Source organism: Lepisosteus platostomus, chromosome 9 (genome assembly GCF_059453375.1).
Source record: "Lepisosteus platostomus isolate fLepPlt1 chromosome 9, fLepPlt1.hap1, whole genome shotgun sequence".
NCBI classification, from domain to species: Eukaryota; Metazoa; Chordata; class Actinopteri; order Semionotiformes; family Lepisosteidae; genus Lepisosteus; species Lepisosteus platostomus.
In genome coordinates, this window is record NC_142619.1 from 7,345,669 (window position 1) to 7,361,675 (window position 16,007).

The 16,007-nt window shown below is 44.6% G+C and overlaps 1 protein-coding gene across 1 annotated transcript in view; it reads right to left on the reverse strand.

The window, feature by feature from the left end:
- The window catches only part of kdm7ab (lysine (K)-specific demethylase 7Ab), a 53,596-nt gene extending 40,499 nt beyond the window's left edge, over positions 1 to 13,097 (reverse strand). The window contains exon 1 of the mRNA XM_088646731.1: positions 12,943 to 13,097. Coding sequence (XP_088502857.1) covers positions 12,943 to 13,040 — 98 coding nt within the window. The 5' untranslated portion in view covers positions 13,041 to 13,097. The remainder of the gene's footprint in view (positions 1 to 12,942) is intronic.
- Between the last annotated feature and the right edge of the window lie 2,910 nt (positions 13,098 to 16,007).

Here is a 16,007-nt window from a genome sequence, read left to right on the forward strand (position 1 = left end):
TACAGAAAAATATCTAAGAAATAATCGAAACTCAAGCAACTGCACTAGCTACCTTAGGCTGGAGGCTACAATATTAAAGGCTTGCATGTGACATTTTTTTTTACACATGCCTACTCAAAGAAAAAAACAATTATTGGTATTTTTGCGGGGGGGTGGGGGGTGGGGTTAACACACATAATTCTGTATTTTTATCATCCATTTGCATTGTAACAGTGCCTTCCTGTTAAGTTATAAGCCATGGAAAAATCCCTCTGCACCTCACAGGCTTTATTTAAGCACTCAGAAGCTGCTGCAGCACAGTGTGAAAATTGCCAGTAATCATCCACGCTGATTATACAATAAAAATGCAGAGCATTTCTCTGTCTGCTGTGATACTACAAACACTCATTCCCATACTATATTTTCAGTCTGATTAAGGGCCCCAAAGTGAGTCTGTGAAGCAGATGAAGAACTGAATGACTCCAATTCAATTTGCTTTGGTTTCGTTTTAGAAGGGTGTACAACAGACACAGACTGATTGCACTTTGCAAGCCAACCTCAAAGGCTGCAAAGAAGCACAAATGGTTTTCAGAACTTCGCTACGACACCATTGACCATAAAAAGACAGGACACCTCTTCCCCCTCAGCTGGATAAACATGCCAGTGGCACATACCTCAATTTTGGAAACTCTTGGTCTGTCACAGGGATGCAGTTTCTATTCATCACATATCGTTTCTGTGCACTTTTCAAGATCTTCCAAGAACCGTACAAATAAGTCAAAAGAAAGAAAAGCACAACTGACCTAGTAAAGCAATTACACAATAAAAGCCACTCCGAAGAGTCTTTAAATGAGATTAAAAAGTGGCCGTGTTTCTGAGGAATTTGGCAGCAAGATCCACAAGCACACACAAAGTCTCTACCGCTGACTGATTGAAGTCTGGTCTTCATAGGTCTGACCCCAAACCAGGCAATTTTATGGAAGTGGAGAACTAATATATCTGTCATGAGCTTCAAATTTCCAAATCTGTTTGTAGCCTAGAAGTGGAATTTGTCCCGTCACAATTTAACTAAAGAAAGGCTGCATATCCATGTCTTGATATTGGACAAAAGCATTAGTTAGCAGGTTATCTGTTAAAAATCAAATACATATATATATAATTATTAATAGGTTTATTCCATGCTGAAAAAAAAAGAAGAAAGAGAACACAACGTTTCGGCCGTGGAGCCTTCTTCAGGTTTCTTCACACCTGAAGAAGGCTCCACGGCCGAAACGTTGTGTTCTCTTTCTTCTTTTTTTTCCAGCATGGAATAAACCTATTACTTGTTCCTTTGCAGCCTACGCATGCTGACGCAGCTACCCACCTGAACTACTATATATAATTATTACTACATGACGGCAGCACAGAAGTAGGTCACATTTCGTAAAGGGGTGTAAAACGATTGGGAGAAAGATCACAAGGTAAACAATTCATATCTACCTTACAACTTTAAAAAGTAGCTGTTTATGTGTCTCTGCTGCTTTTCTCTCGTCACGGACCAGAAGGAATAATGGAAAGGTAGCAATACGATTGGCAGTACTGCGCCTCCCATGAAAACGTCCTCCGCGCTTTCCCTGTGCATTGACACTAGCACACACCTCGGAGAAAAGCATTCAAAATACAGAAAAACGCCACAGTAACCTTTCGGCCTCTCCTCCAAGAGTATTTGCGTCAAACGTAAACTCCATCCATCTGTTTTCTTACTTCTCTATTGAACTCGGAGCTGCAGGGGGGAGCCGGAGAATATACTGGCAAACAGTGGGGCGCAATGGGTATATCCTGGATGGGACGCTTGTCCATTACAGGACACGCAGACACGCACACACTCACACCAGGTCCAACTTTCCCCCCCGCTAACTACTCGTCAGGTTTTCGAACTCACGGGAACACCGTGAAGAACGTGCAAACTCCACGCAGATGGGAACCCCGCGAGGCTAACCACTGCGCCAGACCGCTTCACAAAGGGGAAGAACGCCACGAATTCAAGGCTCCTGCCAAAGACAAATGGCGAGCAGCGGCTCTGAAAGCCGGGCAAGCTAGCGATCTGTGAAGTCACGTTATTCATTCGGCAGCCCGGCTTCAAAGGGTCATTGTGTTTTCCAGGGGCAGCCAGCAGAGACTGACAATGGCAGAGAAGGGGAAATAGTTGACTGTCTAAATAGCAACCCCACAACAGGGGCTTTAACAACGGCTGAAATAGGAGCCTAAGATCTCTGATGGCACTGAAGATAGCTTTCAGATGGGGGGGGGAGGGACGAGGGAATCTCTGAGAGATAGCACACACCTGGCAACACAGAGAATTCCCACAAAGCCCAGGCAGCCCATTCAACCCACCAGCAGCAGATAGATTAATTGCAAGGTATTGTACTAATAACCACGATTTAGCACAACACTACTCTGCTTGAGACTCGATGGGAGGGGGGAAACCGCAGTGGGAAGAGGTTACAGGGCTCTTGCTCGAGCCACTGCACAATGCAGGTGTTATAATGGTAATTAATTATTATAATTCCTTATACTTATATAGCGCTTTTCTGGATACTCCACTCACAGCGCTTTACAGGTAACCTTTACAGGTTCATAGATGGGGATTATTAGGCCATGATTGGTAAGGGCCAAGGGGAAATTTAGCCAGAACGCTGGGGTTACACCCCTACTCTTTTTGAGAAACGCCCTGGGATTTTTAATGACCCCAGAGAGTCAGGACCTCGGTTTTACGTCTCATCCAAAGGACGGCGCTTGCTTACAGTATAGTGTCCCCGTCACTATACTGGGAAATAAGGACCCACACAGCCCACAGGGTGAGTGCCCCCTGCTGGCCCCACTAACATCTCTTCCAGAAGCAACCTTAGTTTTTCCCAGGGGGTTTCCCATCCAGGTACTGGCCAGGCTCACACCTGCTGACCTTCAGTGGGTTGCCAGTTGTGAGTTGCAGGGTGATATGGTGGCAACAGACGTGTGTGCCAGCCCACACGTATGGCACAGGCCTTACAACGATGCACACATCCCCTTACAGTTCTTCAGCCTTTTTCTAATTTTTAACAAGTTGTAGAGTGTGGTACGGTTTCTGTGGTGCGCCTATACTGCAGGACACACGGCAGGGCAATTCAGGTGTAAACAAAGATTAACTTTAAAAGGGAGGCTGTACCATCAGCTCGGTGATGCCTGAAAAAGCCTCACAGCCGACTGCCTACAGGATGGTGATAACTACGAAAAGTGTTAACCATTGGTGTTTACCCTGGTGTGCTGATGGAGTCCCAAGTGGCATACAGGACATTTTTTTGTGTTCAAAACATTATGCAAATGTCACACACAAACAAATCAAAAGGACACGTGTGTCTAAGGAAGGACAACAAGCTGTTGCATCATGTTGCGTAGTGTGCGCTGTATGGTTGACACTAAAACTAACAGAGAACGCTGAAAAAAAACCTCAGCGGGCAAGCAGAAAACTGCACTGCGGCTTGGAAAGAAAGTAAAACCTGGAGACAGAAAAGTCTCTTGGCCCACCATTAATACAGATTGCATCACACCGAGCTGTGTGACAAGGTCGCAAAAGATCACGCACTGACCTATTTGAGTACTTGAGATATTGCAGTCTCTCCCAGGGGTATCCCAGACATGTTCAGGCAGATTGAGATCAGGCAAGCTTGAGAGCCAATCCTTCATCCCCGAGGAAGCCGCTGGCCTAACCCGCTAAAAAGCAGCTCTTATCATCTAACATTACTTATGGTCCTTCCGTACAGAGGCTGTTTGTGGAGCACAGCTTACAAAAGAGTCCGTTCAACAGTTAATTGTGCAGCAGGAAATGAGCCGAAGGAAGGAGGACAGGAAATACAAAAGGAGACTTCCTCTTCAGGACCCAGACAGCCCCCCAGGCTCGAGCTCGGCTTGAGAAAATAAACGTGCCGGGGAGGCCATCACCTCTGAAGTCCGAACCTTGCTGTTCGATACACAACTAAACCCTGGGCTGACAAGGTCAAAAACCTCAGAAAGCAAATTCCTGGGTTCGCAACAATGCATAATGCTTGGATTTGTGAACCGCAGTACAAGCTACAGTTAAAGAGCTAAAACCAAACCCTTAAAGGCATTTTTAAGTAAGTGTTAAAACTTAAAAGAATTAACCTACCTGTCAAATAACTTTCAATTTAGAACCACGTTTGTATTCCGCGGTATACACTCCCTCAGCTCACCGAGAGTTAATCTCGTGAACCGATGAACCCACTGAGGCAGACACTGGAGTGTTTGACTGCACAAAAACAGTGAGCATTTTGAGCGTGCAGGTCCTTTTCTTCAGGTTCTGTTAGGTTTCTGTTTCTGGGCCGTAAAGGTACACTGACGGGCACAAAACCACTTAAAGTTTGTCTCACTCAAGCACAATTGGCTTTTGCTGTGAGAAAGTAGAATTATCCCGATAGGGAACTCTCGTGGGACAGATCGGAGTTCTATACTATTCAAAAGGGAAGGTAATTGTGCCACGGAAAAAGCCATAGAACCAGAAAGAAAAGGGGAATGAATGCCAGGCGCATCGTTGTCGCAAAGGCAAGGAATGCGGGATAATGCCAAATGGATCTTTTTTTAATATCATCATCAGCACGCCTCTCTGACAAAAGCGTATGCCTGGAACGAACAAGGCTTGCTTCTCCCAGCAATAAGGGCCTAAAAATCAATTTCAAAGGTGGCTGGCCCACAGCCTCTCAATCGGATACGACTTCGCACTGTCATACTGCAGAACAGGAACACGAACTGCCACCCTTCAGTCACAGGGATATGAACAGGTAAACATGCAACTGGTGAAGAGAGAGAAACAGACAGAGAACTCAAAGGAGGACTTGGCCCATTTTAGGGAAACGCAGGGACGTGCCGCCGCGGGACTGAATCGGCACGACACCCGATCAAACAAGACACCCGGACTTAAAAAGAAACCACCGACTGAGGAGGACTGAGCATTCTGGAGCTCTGCTGTTTCTTTTTAAACCAATACTGAACCAACCGCACACCAAAACCCATGATTAAGGATAATGGATGACTGACTCCATCCATCTCTGTTCAGCACTTCCTTGCGGCGGGGGGCTGTGATGGATGGGGCTTTGAACTTGCACAAGGCGGGAGGCGTGCTTTAGTGCGATCGCAAAGGCACGTCTCGGAGCCGGACACCAACAGGGTCTCCGGAAACAACCGGAGCACAAGCACACCGCGCCTCTGAGAAGATTTTTCCGGAACACGGACACCCACACAACCAGAGCAGATTTGTGAACGGTCCAGTTTGAGATTTGACGGACACGCATCAGCATGACAGCTTCCATCTAGCCATTTTCTAAACGCTTTATCCAGTACAGGGTCTGGGGGGGGGGGGGGGGGGGAGGGAGCCGGAGCTTATCCCAGCAGGCAACAGGCGCAAGACAGGGTACACCCTGGATAAAATGCCAGTCCACCGCAGGGCACACACTCAAGTCAGGGCAAGTGTGCCCAGAAGCCAACTGACCTACCAGTTTGTCTTTGAACTGTGGGAGGGAACCAGAGCACCTCGTGAACATCCATGTGAACACAGGGAGAACATCCAAACTCCACACAGACAGCACCCTTGGAACTGAACCTAGGCTGCGAGGCAGGAATGTTAAGCACTGCACCAACATGCCACCAAAGTCAGCATCCATCACCACTGAAGCCTATCACTCTATCACTAACTGGAACCCGGGGATGCTAACTTTAAGAACAGTAGAAACATTTCCCCACACCAAATTCCAAGACTCGCTCCACAACCACTTGGGTTTCTCGAGAGCCATCTTAACCTTGACTTTTGTTTCTGTTGAATTCCCAACATTAGAAGGATACTGGATGTTCACGTTTTTAGATTTGGGGAGTTTCTATTGGAAGTATGACTTGAAAAAGAGGCCCCTGCGATGGGAAACTGCCAGTCTGTAGGCCCTCAATTTGGAATCTCCAACTAAGGCTCCCGGAGAGCCCCAGCCGAGCGAGATTAATAAGAAAACTTGTCATTGCCACTTCCTAACTTGAAAAAAACTTGGAACAGTTTGTGGAAATGTGCCGCTTGTGTGTTCAATTAACAATCCTTGGGGAGAGAAAACAATACACTTCAACCTTCAAGGATCAGACCGCCTTAGTTGAAAAGTTCCTGAAGGACTCCATAATGTGCAAATATTCCCAACCTTTAGAAACCCCAAGATTTTGGGTGACCTATAGGACTTACTGGACTGGACGGACTCTCTCAAAACTGTGAATAATCGAATGCGCTAAAAGCTCTCTGATTAGGTCAAACGATCATACAGTGCATGTGTTAAAAAAGAAATATCAAGTCCTTTTGAATGTAGTCCCGATTTGCACGTTTTGTAATCCAGTCCTTTGGGGATCACAAAAAGGCAATGACAGAGAGTTAAGTCTTTGACATATACTCCAGGTGTTACTGTAATAAATACAGTATGGAACAGAGAAATCTTGGCACATCCTAAGCTTTGACAGGAGTTGCAAAGAGGCTTATAATCCTTCAAAACCCCTGATGGGCCTGTGTTCACAGCCTGATAATAACACATCCCACTGACTGGCTAGACAGTATAATCCTATTGGTGGTGAGCTGAGTTGCAGACAAGGGAGTATGAACAATAGGAACACACTGCAGAAGAACAGGGACCAAAAGATGCCTAACCCACTTAATCGACTCTACCCAGAAGCAGGCCAGGTCTTTGGGAGGCTGCTGAGAAGGCAAAAAAAAAAACCTCATTTGCAATCCTCTTACAATGAAGCAATCCCTCCTCAATCACCCTGCACATTTTCTTCAGTGCTACAAGGAAGACAATCTGATTGCTGAAAAAAAAAAAGAAGAACATCCCGTTTTGGGCTTCTGTCAGCGTTTTGTGACACGTGTACAACGAATCAAGAACGCATCAAACCAAAGTGAATAAGTTTCATTGCTGTTTGTTCGGGTGTGAAATCTTCCCAGACTTCAGCTTCCTTTCCCAAGGAGTGCGTGATCAGGGAAAAAAAAAAAACCTCTTCTCATAGTTCCCCATCTTTGACCCCGTGCGCCATTGAAAATTTGACAGCTGCTCAAAGAAATTACAGTTTTGCTCGGTAGCATCAAATCTTGCGACAATGGCCTAAAAATTGAGATTTTTAATTTGCACAAGGAAAAAAAAACACATTCACGTACTATACATATCAGTTCATTGAGGGCTGAAGTTTTAAGCCTTCCTTTAAAAGCAGGGGTGTGTATATTTATTGCAATAATGATAACAAAGCTGAGCACAACCTCAAGGTTGTCTGGTTTGAACAAAGACATTAGAAATAGCCTGGGCATTTCTGACACAGTCTGTACACGCGGAATACAATGTGGGACAGTACAGCCATATCAACTTTTTTTTACCGGAAACCCATTTTCTCCAAATAATACCGCACCAGGCCGAAGGCAGAGCTGGGTGAAAAAGTATTCGCTCTGAATTTTAGCATATTTTCGTCGTGGAGTGCTATCAGAGCTTCACATGAGTTCTAGTGATATACAGAGGGAATGGGAGTGAACAAGTAATGAAGTTATTACAGTTATTTTAGCCAAAGGTGGTGCAACCAGTTACTGAATCTAAAGAGATGCTATCTTTATCACACAGGGATATTTGTTATCAGATGACCGCTTATGAAATCATTTTAATGTATTTAAACACTTTGGTGTTATCTGTTCATTCACGCTCTCTTTATACAGCACTAGGAACCGCGAGACGCTCTGGTCACATCCAGTGTCAAAAATATACAAGCTTCAGAAAAAATATTTTCCCACGGAACCAGAAATAAGGCTGGTCAGGGCGCCATCTCCAAAACCAACTATTTTTCAACTCCCCTGTTTAAAACAAATGCAAACCTTACAATGATCCCAAACCAAAAAGGGCAACCTTTTTATTATCAACGCGCAAGATATTAAAACTTCCGTTAACTGTGCAATTATGCATCGCGCAAACCTTTCTTCCCATTTTACAAGCAGATAGAAGATGGGAGTAAGAGCACAGATTTGTAGACCTACTCCTACATTCTGCCTATTAAGGGTTTTTTTTTTCCCTTTAAGAAAGGTTCAGCAAATCTTATGCCAAATGTTGTACTGAGGTTTCGAGCTCATACATCCTGTACTCCAAGCTTAGAATTCTTGGCAGCCCACACCGGTTATGTAAGACTTGCTATTACAACACAAACAAAATAGAATTTCCAAATGGTTACTGTACAGCCAAACATGTAAAGAGTACACAGTGTGCTGTGCGTACTTTTCTTCTAAAACCTACTTCAGTTTGGAAGGCACAATGGGTCACGACCAGACGCCCCCTCAAATCTGGTTGAGTGCCTTCTAAAACAGCCAGCTCATCGGGAACATAGGAGTAGTAATTAGGCTACACATATAAAAATACTAAGTCCAAAGGCCTGTGTAGAGCCTTAACTATGTATGACCCTTCAGTGCTCTACTGTAGAGGATTACGAGTCGTAATCCATTTTTCGTGCTTCAGCGATACAGCGGGAATTTCTCTCATCACTTGAACCGCAATCAAACTCCGACAGCTGTACTTCGGCCTGCATGTGACTTGAGTTTAAAGGAATAAGAGTGAAAGTAACACAGGACTGACGTTCAGTGATACGCTGCGTTATTACACAGTTGACGGCCTGTAGCTAAGCCCAAAAACCTAAAAATACTTACGGGGCCTTTTATAGCAGGCAGTTAGTTGCATTGGAGGATTTTTCAGTAGACGTTTCTTTTTTATTTATTATCTGCTTGCAAACCTCAGATCTACATCTTCGCACATTGGACAGATCTTTAAAGTTAATGTTTTAGATGTAAAAGCTGAACAGGATGCAACTGATTCTGTCTCTTATTGTATATATATCTAATGGCCCACGGAGATTACTAAGGATTAATCAGAAATCACAATCAAGGAACTGCAGGTCTAGGACGAGACCTAACTATTGTACATTCACCTTTCAGCCTTTCAAAATGTTGCCTCTCCTTGATTTCTCTTTCTAAATACAGCATGCCTACTTGGGTGAAAGTACCAGGCCCTTATCTGTAACTGGTATCTTAAGATACAGAGTTCTTCAAACAAACACATCTGGTATTTGCACAAAGGGCAACGTTCTCCAGTGCATTCTTGCGGGAATGACTCTGTCCTGTATTTTCTCAGAATGGAAAAAAAAAGTATTTTGACAGCCGAAACACGACATTAAAGAAACGCTGTCTGGAATTGTATCGAGCCAACCGGACCAACTCTGTCTTTCAAAGCACAGTAGGTGCAGCTGCAGGTCTGACGCCTGCATCATGCCACAAGATTTGGCGAGCTGCAGCACTCAAATGACGAGGGTCACAGCTCTCTTCCAATCAGCGTGGAACCTGCTTCCTGTCCATCAGTAATAATAATAATAATAATAATAATAATAATAATAATAATAATAATAATAATAATTGCTTACACTTATATAGCGCTTTTTTGGACAGTCCCCTCCACCACCACCAATGTGCAGCATCCACCTGGATGATGCGACGGCAGCCATAGTGCGCCAGAACACTCACCACACATCAGCTATCAGTGGGGAGGAGAGCAGAGTAATGAAGCCAGTTCAGAGATGACGATTATTAGGAAGCCATGATTGGTAAGGGCCAATGGGAAATTTGGCCAAGATGCCAGGGTTGCACCCCTACTCTTTTCAAGAAGCACCCTGGGATTTTTAATGACCACAGAGAGTCAGGACCTCGGTTTTACGTCTCATCCGAAGGACGGCGCCTGTTTACAGTATAGTGTCCCCATCACCAGTACAAGTCAGAAAACAAACTGCCCCATTCTCCCCAAGTGGAACCAGGGATAAACGCTCTGAGCAGAGACAGAGAGACACATTTGGGAATAGAACAGGCAATTTTAACTTGAATTTTAAATCAAGTCAGAGGTTCATCTGTTAGAGGGCAGGAGCAGAAAGCTCTTGATGGTACTGAAATCCATCTTTATGTATTCACAAAGCCCAAGCAGGTTAAACTTGTTGGCATGAATTACTCAACAACTTATAATAGTGAACAGACCAAAACGTATGTAATGTGCTCAGTGCAGTTGATTCAGAGACTCCGAGAGAGTGTTCACTCAAATCTGGAAGAGGCAGGGCAAAAAACTGTCTGAACTATGGTTAATCTGGTTGCAAGAATTGACAGAAATGAACAAGCGATAAAGATACGCTCATTTTGTGTGGAATTGCTTGAAATTTTGTTTTTGAACGATACTTGAGGTGGCATAGTGATCAGCATTGCAGCCTTGTAGCACTGGGGCCCCGAGTTCAAATCAAGACCTTGGGGGCTATCTGTGTGGAGCCTGCATGTTCACTCCAAGTTTGCATGGGTTTCCTGCTACAGTCCAAAGACTTACTGGAAGGTTAATTGTCTGCTGAAAAAGCTGGCCTTGGGGTGACCGTGTGCTTCTGAGTGCCCTGCGACGGACTGGCATCCCATCCAGGCTGTAAACCTATTTTGTACCCATTAACTTGCCGAGATAGGCTCTTTTCACCCACGACCCTTAATTGGATGAAGCAGTTATAAAAGGGATGAACGATACTGAAGACCATTAAAACTACATAGTTAACAATACCGGCAACCTCATACAATGCAGCGCTACCTAGAAATATATAAAGTCCTCAAAACGAATACTGATCAGCCAGAACTAATCAAAATAAAAACTGAAACTCCTAAGCAAATCAGTGAGGAAAGTGAGGCATATTCCAAATGTCTTGTGTCAAGTGTTCAAATTAAAACAAAAAACTATTTGGCACTCAAGGCTAAGGTTATTTTCATATTTGCCTTATTGGACAAACCATCTTTATCCCTTAAAAATCACAACAGCCCAGGGAGAATCAGACAGCAGCTGCAGAAGAGATCTGTGTGCGCCAGGTAAGCTGAAAGTCTTTTTTTGTCACCTGATAAATTGTTTCTTGGCTTGAAGTCGTGTTTTCGTTAGTTCGCGGGGGTGAAAACCTGTTCCGCGAGTCAGTGACCATATTTGAGAACTTTCCAAGCATTGTTTTGGCGTCAGTCGCCTGCTACTTCACAACAACAAGAAAGAGGGAATAAAGGGCGACATTTACAAAAGCTGTGATTCACTTTAAAAGAATAAATGCTTTTCCAAATTGCCACTGGAAAGAACTCAGCCTGCTTCACCATATTCAAAACAAGGCTCCACTCAAAGTGCTTCACAAGCTAACCCGTTTCATTTGTTTGTACCGTTTTTGAATGCTGACAAATTTCAGATAGTTTCCAGGCTTATGTGTTATCTGTCAAAAGTCGAAGGTACTACGGAATTGGGTATGGACTGCCAGGAGGATATTAGTTCATAAATTTTGGTCATGGAAGCTTCCGTGTGTTTTTTTTTTCCCTCATGGACACGTCAGAAATGCTGCTATCTCTTTAAACATTCCTCCTTCGGTCGCTAGATGGCCCCCCTCCGTCTACCCGAGAGTATTTTTGTTTAAAGGGGGGTATTTAAATGTCCACCCTGTCAATCAAAAAGATCAACAATCACAACAACCTTTTCTTTCCCCCTTCGTCTCGCGTCTTTTTATTTCCCCTCCCACCCAACAAAAATAAACAACAACGCGAAACATTAAAAAAAAACAGCCATACGGGGCCGGTTCTGAAGCCGAAGGAGACGAGGGAAAGTCAACTTTCGCCGCGTCTCAACTCCCAAAACACACGCGTCTTTTGTTTAGTTCCCCAAATCCCTACTGAAAGACACCCCCTACTCCCCTTGCTCAACCGCGGCTTTCAGTTACAAAACAAAAACACAAAACGAACTACGGCTAACCATATCATTACCGCTTTAAAGCCCCAATTTAAAAGGGGGGCAAATCGTTTCGTTTGGACCTCCGGTCAACTTATTTGGATGCCTCGCTGTAGATACTCCCCGTCAATCAATGCCGAATTGAAACTTCTAAAGAGAAGCTGGACGCCGTACATGAAAAAGTTGACATGTCCAGCACGTTTCTCGACGTTTTTTAAACCGGTCGCCCCGGTCTTCGACGTTAACTTGGGTCGTTTTGTTTTTCCAATCGCCACACGACCGTCTTGACACATCCAGCCGACGGGGGTTACAAAAGAGGCAGTGAAACGGGGTTTTATCAGCTACCTACTTGTCCAAGTAGACCCCCTTTAGTTTCATCACGGACGTTAGCACTTGGCCAAATTTGCCCCCCCTCTAAGATCGCCCGATCCTTTTGTTGCGTTTATTTTGGACATTTATTTTTTGACTCGAACGAACAAACAAATACTAGACACGGCGATTTCGACGCTGTTGTCCCCCCCTCACGGTAGTAATTTCTGAACTTGTAGTTGCGGTCGTGGGACACACACAAGCTCCCGGGGACTGTGTACAAACACCATCCCCGGTCAGTGACAGCTCCGAAACATTCAAGCTACAAAGGAGGAGCGCCGCTGGGCTCCTCGGAAATCAATAACTTGGTACAACTGTCCCAAAGTCCCCCAAACTGTGTCTTTCTCCACATTTACAGCTCCGCGTTACACGGCGATCGGCAAACCAACGCTGTGAGCTACCACAGAACAGAATCACGTTGGGCTGTTTTCTTTTTCTTTTTCCTCCCCGAGGGCAAAAAGCGATATATGAAATAAAAAGACTGCAGGCTAGAAGCTAAGACCGATGGGGGGGGGGGCGGTGGGTTACGCCAGTCTTCGTGATCGCCTTGTGAGAATAAAATATTAAAATCCCAACGGTCAGTTTCGCCTGTGCTCCGATTAGGGGTAGATGATGCCAATGAAATACAAACACGAAGACCCCCCCAAAGCCTAGGGATCGCGTTTGACATCGCATTAAATCTCCTCGGGGGTTCGCCGGGGCTGTAAACGGGGACGCTCACCCCCGCCTTCAGCCGCGTAACGAAATAACCGGACTGTCCCCTTACCTGCCATGAAACCAGTCTTTGCAAATGTCGCACTCGATCATAAACCGGCTCACATCGTAGGGCTGCCGGCAGACACAGTACAGCGGGGCCGCCGCCATCTTCCTACTGTCCCCAAACAACGCAGCGCTCGAGCGGGGCGGGACTCAGCGCTCGGGGCCGGAAACAGCCGAGCGGAAGCCCGAAGTACTGAGGCAGCCTGCCCCAGGCCCTGACGTCATGCCCATCCCATTCTGCACGGTTTCTGTACCTGTCTTCTGAACCGCAGCCTTCAAAAACAAAAACAACAACAAAAAAATCTTTGTACCATGAAAAATATGACTTATCGCAGTGTTAGATGATGAGATTAAATAAGTCCATTGAGCTGATAAAGTGATGAATAAACTTCCCGGTTTTTCATTAGCATATGCGAAATGAACTGCAGCGGTACTCTACAACTTAAATCAGAACTGTGATTTAATTGCTATTGGTGATTATTATATTTAAATGGTAATACACATAGGAAGCGGAGACTTAAAGGGCATTGGAGACTGAACTACGTATGTATTGCCAGGAACACGTTCATTGCAAATAACATACTGTATTGAAATTATAAGAAACGCTCAATGAGATTTGTGTGTGTGTTTAAGGGGTGTTTTTATTTTACCTTAGCGATACTAAATGTTTACCTTTAAAGTTTTCAAAGTGTACGCCAGAGCAATGTCAGCCTAGTAAAGCGGATAATGCAGAAATAAATCAATACAGGGACAAGTGAACGCCGTTTACTGAATTGCTGCGAAATAGCATTGTTGTACACTGACCTACAAACAGCATCGAGACAGAATAGGAACTGACATACTGTGAACTCGGTGCCCGGGGTTAGATTTACAGAGACATGCCATGACTGGTTACCAGGCAAGAGTAATCTTTTTATCCGCTTTCTGTCCCAAGGCAAACACCAGCCTTTCACTATTCCAGGCGTTTGCTTTCACGTCTTATACTTTTTGCACTAATTGTGATTTAAGAGCTACTCTCTCCGCTCCTATTGAGTTCGGGCACGTAGTTTATCTTCTAATATTAAGTCTCTTATTTCAGCTGCAGTGTCTGAATTCGTAAACACTGAGTCGCGTCTTTTGTTGAACTGGGACAGTTTTCCTGTGTGACGGTCGCCTGGATTTGCAGACGGGTCTTGATATATGTGTGTGTGTGTGTTGTAGGCGCTGATACCAGCCATGCGTGTGAGCCGTGTTCTACGTGCCTGTCTGCGAAGAAAAGGGTTTATATGTAGTGAATCCCCACTGGGGGTTTGTGAGCCATCAGATCTACACGATTCGAGTCACGCCTCCCTCGCCTGCATCAAGGCCGAGGTGTGTGACTGACCAAGTGCTGAACGGCGGGGGCGTGCGTTAGAATCTGCCCTTCTTCTGTGAAATGCCTTCACCCGAGCGACAGCCTTTTGTGCGTGCGCCTGTGGTTGGGGTGGCGATGCAAACATACGTCCGTGTGTGGGAGTGTTCGTGTCTGCTAGCTTCGGTTTGTCATGCTGTGACTGCGTCTTTCGCTTGTGCACCGTTGCCTGATGCACAGTCTAGAATGATTCACGGTTTTTTTTTTGTGGCCACGAATTATGAAATATGTTCTCCCAAATACCATTGTCTTCCCCCTCCCAATGTCTTGGAAGCGCGTTATGTCCCCCAGTCCACAAGTAACAGGGTAAATCAGCTTTTTAGCGCAAACAAAAGAAAAATGCTAGAACTGTTATCGACACTGGGGGGCATATGTGTCTGGCAGAGGTGTGCACTTATCTTCGCTCGGGTTTTCAAAACTCTGGCCCAAACCCCTTCTTCATACAGCACACCGAGATTGTATAACACCTAAATGTACATACGTATGTTAGAAGAATGATTTATCTAACATTATCTCCAGACCAATGTTTGACACATTCAGCCTATAGAATCATGTTACCGAGTAAATGACAAATTCCTCTTTTTATTTTATTAAACTTTCTGATCCTGTTCGTTGCTCCAGTTTTATTGTCTTTTATGACCGTGGCCAGTAGATAATGTACAGTATCGGATAGCCTTACTCCTGGATGCGTAGCACGGACTCACACAGTAGGTTAAAGGCAGTAACCGAAAACGAATCTGCAGTGTGGTTACCAGTGTTTCTTGAGAAAACAAATCGCCGATTTCCGCAACTGGAAGATTTTATCATGAATCTGTTCTTTAAAAAGCTATCCATCGGTACGTGTAAGTATATAGACAATTCACTGCGTACCGTGAATAATGAATAATATATACAATAGTGGGAACGAATTATTGACCTCACATTCAGAAAGTTGTTGTACCTTGGACTCAAACACAAGAACTATGCAAAATACAAAAGAAAGGATGCCTTGGTATAAAAGTCTAACACAAAGGACGGATTGGAAATGTATTCCCAAAACTGGTCTTTCCTTTGAAAAAATATAGTGCTTTTATTGAGGTTATTCGCCCTGACCATTTCAAAAGAGACAGGTGTGTTGTGATATTCGTGCTTGTCCGAAACCCACCCATTGAGCTTCTCAGCTTCTGCGTGCTTGCTTGAGCGTGGAGCACACAGTAATTTTCAGTCTTTGTACCTTCCAATTCATTCCATTACTGTCAGAAAAAAATAGAAAGGAAGAAATTGTTTTACCCCCTTACATCATCACAAAATCAGTTTCAACCTAAAGACATTACCGTGAATCGTTATTACAAACAGCAATTAATTGAAAAGTGTCTTTAATTGGTAATGTGTCGGGGACACCGATAGCATTTGTTCACATTTTCCTGAGTGGTAATTAAGGGTTTAAACATGACAATGTGGTTATATGACAGATGAACACTTGAAGTGGTAAATAAAGAAGCTCTTAAAGAACCCATTTAATATATTGTAACGCAACGGGGGCTCAGACGGGCGCCCTTGCCGCATCTGGTCGGCCCCTGCACCGTCCGGGGCTCGAACCCGGGACTTCCGCGTCTCTCTGCAGCGACCTAGCCCCGTGAGCTAAAGAGAGATCTCTCTACAGCCCAGTAGCTGTAGTCCTGCTATCACAGGGAAGGGCGGTG